The 8,754-nt window shown below is 37.8% G+C and overlaps 1 protein-coding gene across 1 annotated transcript in view; it reads right to left on the bottom strand.

The window, feature by feature from the left end:
- Positions 1-1,212: 1,212 nt before the first annotated feature.
- LOC124788465 overlaps positions 1,213-8,754 on the bottom strand; it is a 254,276-nt gene continuing 246,734 nt past the window's right edge. The window contains exon 9 of the mRNA XM_047255736.1: positions 1,213-1,346. Coding sequence (XP_047111692.1) covers positions 1,213-1,346 — 134 coding nt within the window. The remainder of the gene's footprint in view (positions 1,347-8,754) is intronic.

Genomic DNA, 8,754 nt, shown 5'->3' with positions numbered 1-8,754 from the left:
GTGACCTACCTTTGCTCGTGCTACTACTCCACACATCCTCCACTCCCACACCACAGCTTTTTACACCCCCAGAACACAGTTTATCCTTTAATATGTCACTACTACACTTAGACATGATACACACATTTAATATTTGTTTTTAATCCAATTCATTTAAAGATATCGATTTTATACCATTAAAACAATATTTTTAATAATGCAATTTTTCCATCCTCTGAAATGCAGAAAACAATAGTCCTAGAGAAAAAAAATGTGTAGAACCTGGGTTTTGTAGGTAATTTAACACAGTTTGACTTTTTTACTGGAAAACATTTTTGGCAGAAGCAGTAGTTTTTTTACTCAAGAAAATCACAAAATAGTGACCTTTAAATGCTCCCCACACCTGCCCCAATGCTCACGTCCTTTCATTTAGGATTTTTATGACATTGTTCATGGCACTCCCTCCTACCACTGTACAAAAATTTGTGACTACACATATTTTTCCCCTAATCTTTCTGGTAAAGTGTGCAGTACTTAGCTTGCAGATATGACTTGTCATCATTGGCTTTCACACATCTTGTGTATCTCTGCTCAGTGATTCTGAACACATACCACTAGCCCAAGAAGAATCTTGGAATATTTACAAGCATTCATTGCATAAAAAGGGCTGCTGCGGACATTTGTGTGCGTTTATTTACACTGCCATCATCTGTAGAGGATGCAAAGTTATCTGAATTTTGGTTACTCAGTAATGCCATTTTAGACATGCCAGATGGTTTCCATAAGACTGAGAAACAGATATTCTCCAACACAATAACATAGTTAACCTATGACTGGAGGTGCACAATATCTTATTGTTCTGGTTCCTGATCTTTCATCTGAACAGATGTAACAGTGCTGTTGGCAATATTTTGCTTGTCATACCATTCTTCACAAAAACTTCGGGAACTATAAAATGGTTTTGGAAGGTGATCCACAGCTTAAGTAACACAGTTTTCTTTTCCATATTGTTCTATTCAGCATTTTTCTCAGGATGTCACTTTCTATTATAAGGAAATTGTGGTTGAGATTTTTATTTTTATGTCTTTATTTTCATTTGTTCTTTACTTAGGCATGGACAGTACTTAGTGTGTCTTTCACTGTTTATGACACTAGAGAACATATTTTCTTGAAACAATGACATACACACTCACAGTAAATTTAACAGAATTTCATTGCTGTATAAGTATGGCTTTAGAAATCAACATTAGTCAAAATATTGACTTTATTTCCACCTGAAGCCATTAGCTTCCATGCTTTATGCACAGTCTTGCTTGGTGTTGATGAAAGACACATTCTTTCATCACCCTCAAAAGAACTGTAATAACCTGAAAGTTAGATTGTTGTTAGTTTCCTAATATTTGGATGCAGATCTTCTACAAAATTTATATAAAAATGACATGATTCAAAAAACTTAATGTAACAATCCATACTTATTCGCAAAGTAAAAGCCGAGTTGTAAATAAAGGAAGATGTTTTATTTACCAGGATAAAAAGCAGAGCAGTGTGCTCAATGTTTATGTGTAATTTTGGTAGACCTGTTGAACGTATGTGCTTGTAAACTACCTATTACTATTACCTATTGATTTCAGCTTTCAGGATTAGAGAACAGAAACATGCAAAAAATAAACTTGATTTCTAACATAAGTTCCATTGTCAGAAGCCATAATGTGCAGGACGATTCAGAATGAATGGGGACAAAAAGAAATTATACCTGTGACTATAGTAATGACTTTATTTCCGATTAAATGAGTACCTGGCATTGCCCTGGCAAGTATTTCTTTCAGTTCTATTAGTCCATCTCCTCCATATAACATGATGGCACATCATTTGATACAGCACGATTGATCCAGCACTGCGGAAGAGATTCATTGGGGTGACCAAGTACAATGTTGTGCCAAAGTGGCGGGGCTCCATTCTACTCTGAAATGAAGAGGAATACCTCTTCTGTCAACTGAGGCAACAACTAGAATGAAAGCATATCAGGATAGATCATGCCTGTGATGGTAGATTCTGTGAAGAAGAAAGGATCAACGACAATGGTTGGTACAGAACAGAAAACATTAAGTTTTTGAAAATCATGTACATGTTCCAGAGAGGCATGCAAGTTCAGTGTACCCCATATTCCCAAATTATGCTTATTCACTTTGTCACTTATCTGAAATGTCATTTCGTTAGAGAATCCAAGTCTGTCTGTAAAACCATCTTTGTTTGAAACTTGATGCATAATTGTCTATGGTTTGGTTCATCAGCTAGTTTTAGTGCCTGTGACATTTGAGTTCTGTAAGTCTCAAACTGCATATGCTTGCGCAAAATATGTCACACTGTTGACTTCAATACATTCACTTTTGTCTGCTGCCGTGATGCGATTTTCTGGGGCTTCTTTCATACATTGTACAAATGTTTTCCACCACTTCATTGTAGAGAGATGGCTGTTCCGTGACTTTGTTCTTGCATATGCATCCTGTCTCCTCTAACTGCATTACCCCTGTAGCAATGTCATGATATTGTTGTACCACTTTACCAAACTTGGTCCCAAAATGTCCGAAGAGTGATTATTGATGGTGTTTTTGTGTATTCTACTGTAAAATGCACCTTTTCTATTGCTGATGCTGCCATTTTGAATGCTAACACCACCAATGAACAATGGCAGCTTAATGACAACTTTTCATTTTCATTATTGCCAACCTAAAGTGTGAGAGTTAACCTTTCAGTCTATATGTCTATTTCTGAAATAAAGTCATTACTGTGGTCACAGGAATACTTTCTTTTTGTCTCATTCATTGTGAATCACCGTGTATAAGAGGAAAAGGAAGATTTCCAGAACGATAAAAGAAATGACAAGGATAGCTACCAGCTCAAGAGAAACATGGGTACAAGAGGAAATTAAATCAAACCATGAACTCTGTTCTCTGCTGTCGAGTACTTTTTTTTATTAAACAGTTTCTTCTGAGCTTCACCTCTTTCATTTCAAATGAGTTCTCTAACTCAATATTATTATTTAATCAAATAAGCCACTACTGTGCATAGATTGAAAGAAATAGCTACTGCTAAAGGTTACACTGACAATTAATTATCATTAATAATCATATACACTTGTCAGCAACTGTACTGGAGATGGCTGCTGTGCTGAAGAGAGAGAGAGTGTTCTGTAGCAATGGCAGAAATACTGGGATGCCTTCAAACATTGTACTCATCTTTTGAATTGACGGTTAAGGACAATACAGACAGAAGCAGGGCATTTGATCATGGCTAAATCTTGGACTTGGGCACCCATCTCAGAAGCAGATGCAGACATCAGGCTTCACATCCTGACAAGGATGTACCACTTGTACCTCAGTTTGTCACACTTTAAAACTGACTTAACCAGCTTTAACATGGACTCTGTACTGCAGAGCAACTTGATGATTTTTACTTCAACAGATCATTCTCAGAGGTGAAAGAAGCAGTGAGTGACAAAAAAAACAAAATTGCAAGTACTGGGGATCACAACGCAGACATTTGGATTTGAAGCCTGGCACTTAACCACTGAGTCACCAAGTCACATTGCTTGCCTTTATATAAATTAATATATATCGAGATGCAATACTATTCTCAGAGAAAATACTGCACTATGTGGCACACAAAGTGTATCACAACACACAGAGTGAGAGTATGTTTCTTTTTAGTCACATGAAAGTGACCACACTTATTTATTGATACCCATTTGGGGTGCCCTGGTGCCTACCACTACATCTGCTCTGGCCAAATGACCATTTTCTCAAGCCCCTACATGACATGCTCATCACCTCCTACAGTATTACTGGAGATAACCAGAGGCATAGCACTACTTGGAAACACACACACACACACACACAGCAGTTGAGCCAAGCCATTGCTACATTCTGTTTGCCATGATTTCTATGTTTCATGGTGTCCATGTCACATTGCAGCCCAGCTGTCATCAGTGCAAAATGGTTTTCTGTGTGCTTACAGTTAAGTTAGATGCTAGTAATTAAATTGCTCATGAGTATACATTGTGTAAGTTTCCTTAAAAGGCCATAAACAGGCATTTGCTTCCATTATGAGAGCAAACAAATGTCTACCCATTTATCATATGGTTCTCAAATCATGATCTGCAGCTAGTGAGATGAACAATGCTATTGCCACACAGTTCTGTAGTTAGTGGCTCCACAACAAAAGATTTTAAAAATAATTTACAAATTTTGCTGCAGGTGAAACTGGTAGAAAATTAAATCTCAGTTTCAAATTTAATGTGCTGCTACAAAGAAGTGAGATTATTTCTTGCGGTGTCTTAGTGTATGACTGTTTTCAGTGATGAAACATGTCCTCACAGTGTGACTGAAATTGTCCTTAATTTGAAGGAAACTACCACTAAAATGGAAACATTCAGAGTATCAGTTTCCTTTTGTTTTTGTCAGACCCCTTACATGAGGTTTTTTCTCATAGTTCAGACACACTTTTATGGTAAACTACTTGCTCACTTACACTGAGTTTTAACTAAGTCCGTCACAGTACAAGGACAGTTCAAGGTTGAAAAGCAGTTGTGCACTGATATGCCATAAAAATAGCTTCTTAGTAATGTGAGCAACTTCATTTGTCAAACGTTATCAGGGATACGTACAAAACAAGTTTCTCATTAACTGAAAATGGCTTACACTGTGAAATGTAAAGGACAAGACAGTCATGAGGCCTACAGGTGCAAGAAGAAAGAATACACTTTGATAAGAGAAGCAAAAAATAGCAGCTAAAAAGTGAAATAAAAACTACTACTAACATCTCTAAAACAATTTGGAATTACATAAATGAGTAAAGAAAAGAGTCACATCTTAAAAGATACAAGTATACAAGGGTTATTTGAAATTAAGGAATGATTGGTCGCAAAATGGAAAGTGCAGTGGAAGTCCAATGATGCTTTTGATGCTTTGCACAGACGTGTTGGGCAGTGTCTCTAGTATGCCCATGGATAGCGTCATGTTGCTCTTCTTAGTTTTGAGTGCACAGTGAGCATGTAAAGACACCTAGAAAATAGTGTCTCTCGCCAAACTGGGCTAGATACCTTGCAAAGCCTCTGACATCCCTGATAAATTGAGTAATGAAGGAAGGAGTATTCCCAATATTCTTAAAAAGGAGTGAGGTAGTGTCAGTATTTAAAACAGGGGATAAACGAGACCCAGAAAACTACAGAACTACAACAATCACAACTGTTCTGTCTAAAATAATATAAGCAGTGATTAAAGATAAAATTATAAATTTCATAGACAACCAAAACATCTTTATCAAAACACAGCATGGGTTTAGAAAGGGAAGAGCTACTAACACTGCAGTAGCAAACTTCTTAACACCATCACTGAGACCCTAGACCATCAAAGGAAAGTATTTAGTGTTTACTTAGATCTTTCAAAAGCTTTCAATTGTGTTGATGAAGTTCTTCTATGGATAATGGACTGTTATGGTATAAGAGGAAAAGCTGCGGCTATTATAAAAACCTTTGTTGAAAACAGGCAACAATTTGTTGAAATAAAACATAAATCTGGAAATACAGAGACAAATGTTGTTTCTGATTTTCTGCAGGTAAAATATGGAGATCAGGCTTCAGTATTAGGCAAGCAAAGTGTATCTGTGTATTGGGGATCTCCTCTCAAACCCTTGGATTGATTTCAACCAAATTCGGCTCTCAAACAATAGGCCTTGCATGTATCAGCACTGTGGCATTTATAATCTTCTAGCACCAATAGTAGCAGAGATATGGGCAAAAATGTGTTTGGAATACACGCTATCCTGCACAACAGGCATGTTGTGTGGAAACAGTATCAGCTTGGCATTTTGCAGGGTAACCTACATATCAGAGACAGTTTTCCGGGCCCCGACATGTAGGTTGGCCTGCATGTCAAGTGTGTTGTGTTGGCAGTAGTATGGGCCTGTTTTATCAACCTGCTTTACATGGCAACCTATACCTCTGACCCCTGATATGTAGCCTGCCCTTCATGGCAGGCATATTGTGGGAGTAGTATTGGCATGGTTTATTGAACTGTAGTAACGGGGCTGCACATGCCCCTGAGCACAGTTGGGGAGATGCTGAGATGGACAGAGCGAGGGGGAGGAGGAGGAGATGCATGAGGCAGGTGGAAGGTGTAGAGGGGTAGCGGGCAAGTGGAAAAGGAAGAGGAGGAGGTGGTGATGGAAAGAGAAAATGGGGGGAGGATATAGTCAGAGGATGGGGGAGGAAGTTATAGTCAGAGAGAGGGGTGAAGGAAGTGGACAGAGAGAGGTAGGAAAAGGGGGACACAGTAAGGGGTGAGGAGGAGGTATGTTCAACATACTATACTGCAAAACAGGCATGTTGTGTGGGAACAGTATCAGCTTGCCAAATCAACCTCCTTTGCAGGACAGTTGACATGTCAGAGGCAAGAACCAGTTTTCTGGACCAGAAGTGCTGAACACATATGTGGACGAAGGCACAACGAAAAGTCTAGTCTTGTATGAAAATGATATACCCAGTGCAGTAAATGAAAAAATAATTATGTATACTGATGATATGACTTTTACCAGTATGCGGTGACTCGGTGATCAATTTGTAAAAGAGAGCTAGTGAGAACATGCAAATAGCAGAAAGGAATTTTAAAGAAAATAATTTACTGATTAACAGGAAGGAAACATTTTGTACCAAATTTGAAACAAATGGAACTAATAGCTCAGAGGATTTTATTATAAGCAATGGGGAAAGCAGATGTGGAATAAGTGGATTGTAATGGGTTTCCTAGGGATAAAGGTGGACAAATTTTTAACAAGTGATAACCATGATGACAAAATAAGAACAAATATATTCTTAATGAAAAAAATGCTAAAAATTATGAGGCATGTTCAATACATATATGCAACAATTTTATTTATTTAATTAATTTTGAAAGCAGGTTGTTTTTATTCAGGATCCAATATACCACATTATTCCCCACTCTTTTGGCTACAAAACCCTATTTTCAACAAAATTGCTGTTCAATGCAGCAACCTTACACCACCTTACTGAGAGAACCTGTATGCCCTTATGGCACCACTCTAGTGGTCGATGTCAGAACCAACGTCTTGCTGCATCAATAACCTCCCCATCATCAATGTACTGCTCCTCTCAGAAGGCATCCTTCATTGGACCACACAGATGGAAGTCAGAAAGTGTGAGATCTAGACTGTAGGGCGGATGAAGAAGAACATTCCAATGAAGATTTGTGAGTTCCTCTTGGATGCACAGACTTGTGTGAGGTCTTGCATTGTGATGGAGAAGTAGAAGTTCATTTGCATTTTTGCGGCGACGAATGCACTGAAGTTGTGTCAGTTGTCGTGCCATGAGGGTGGGATATCACGCAAAATAACCCCTTTAGAGTCCCAGAAGACGGTCACCATGACTTTACTGGCTGAAGGTGAGGCTTTGAACTTTTCCTTTGGTGGAAAGGTGATGTGGCACCACTCCATGGATTGCAGTTTTGTTCGGGTTCGAAGTGATGAAACCATGGTTCATAACCACTACCAACAGAGATGTCCATTTGAGCAGCGAGGTCTTTTATTATGATTTGTCAATCACCTTGAATGAGAGTGTCCACTGGTTCCAACATTGCAGGAGTCACAGCTTTATGCTGCTGGCCAGCACGTGGGAGATTGGACAGATTTGTGGGATCTTGTTTCGGTGATGACAGATGCCTCACCTAGTGACTCATGATACTTTCATTCACTGCCAGGTTTCCATACATATTCTGCAACCACCTATGAATATGCTCTGCTTTCCAGCTGAAAGAAAGTCAGTGATGGCTCTCTGCTTGAAATGCTCCTCTGTCACAGATGCCATTTTGAAGGATATGTATAGCATACTTATCAGAACTTCAAGAAACCATAAGGGCTGAAGCGGGAATATTCCATAATGTCCCACAGCAAATTCCACATTTTTTCAACTGAGAGTGGCCGAGAGAAAAAAAAAAATGTTTTGCTTTACTAACTGAATACCCTTCACAGTAAGGACTTATCTTCCCACATGTACTACACTGTATACCATTCAAAAAAAAAAAAAAAAAAAAAAAATCAGATGTATAGCAAAATGAACTCCAAAGGAAATCCTGGAAAAACAAATTCAAGGAATTTTAAATATTAATTGTACCAAGTTTGTACATACATGAGACAATACTTGTAATGGTAAATTGTTCAGCACCTCTAAACAGAGATTTCCATGACCACAACACAAGAAAATTACTATATCTACAGCAAAAGATTCAAAATGATACATAGGAACCCTACATATGAAGGAAGCTTATTTTGTAACAGACTGCCACTTATCATAAAGAGCATAAAGGAAAAGAGCACCTTCAAAAGAAAAATGAAGGAATGTATCATCTCTTGACATTGGTATAAAGTGAAGGAAATCCCTAGGACAAAAGTAAATTAAAACACTTCCTTTTTCGTGTTGATACAAATTTCTTGAAAGAAGGAGAAATGGAAAACAAAGTAAAGTGTTGAAAACACAGAATAGAACATACAGACTAAGTGTATTGGTGCAAATATGCATTAAATGAGTTTTCACTGTGTGTAAATGTCTAAATATTTTCTGCTGTATGGCTAACACATATGAGATAAAAAAAAAATTAGCTTTTCGGTTGTATAAATATATGGCAAAAACATATAACTTCATAGGCTTTTCTAATGCATAAAAAAACTTTTCCATAAATTAATGCAAGCCATTAGATTTCTCATCAC

This window comes from Schistocerca piceifrons, chromosome 3, assembly GCF_021461385.2.
Source record: "Schistocerca piceifrons isolate TAMUIC-IGC-003096 chromosome 3, iqSchPice1.1, whole genome shotgun sequence".
NCBI lineage: Eukaryota > Metazoa > Arthropoda > Insecta > Orthoptera > Acrididae > Schistocerca > Schistocerca piceifrons.
Note: the sequence above shows the minus strand (reverse complement) of the source record. Positions and strands in the feature narration are given on the sequence as shown.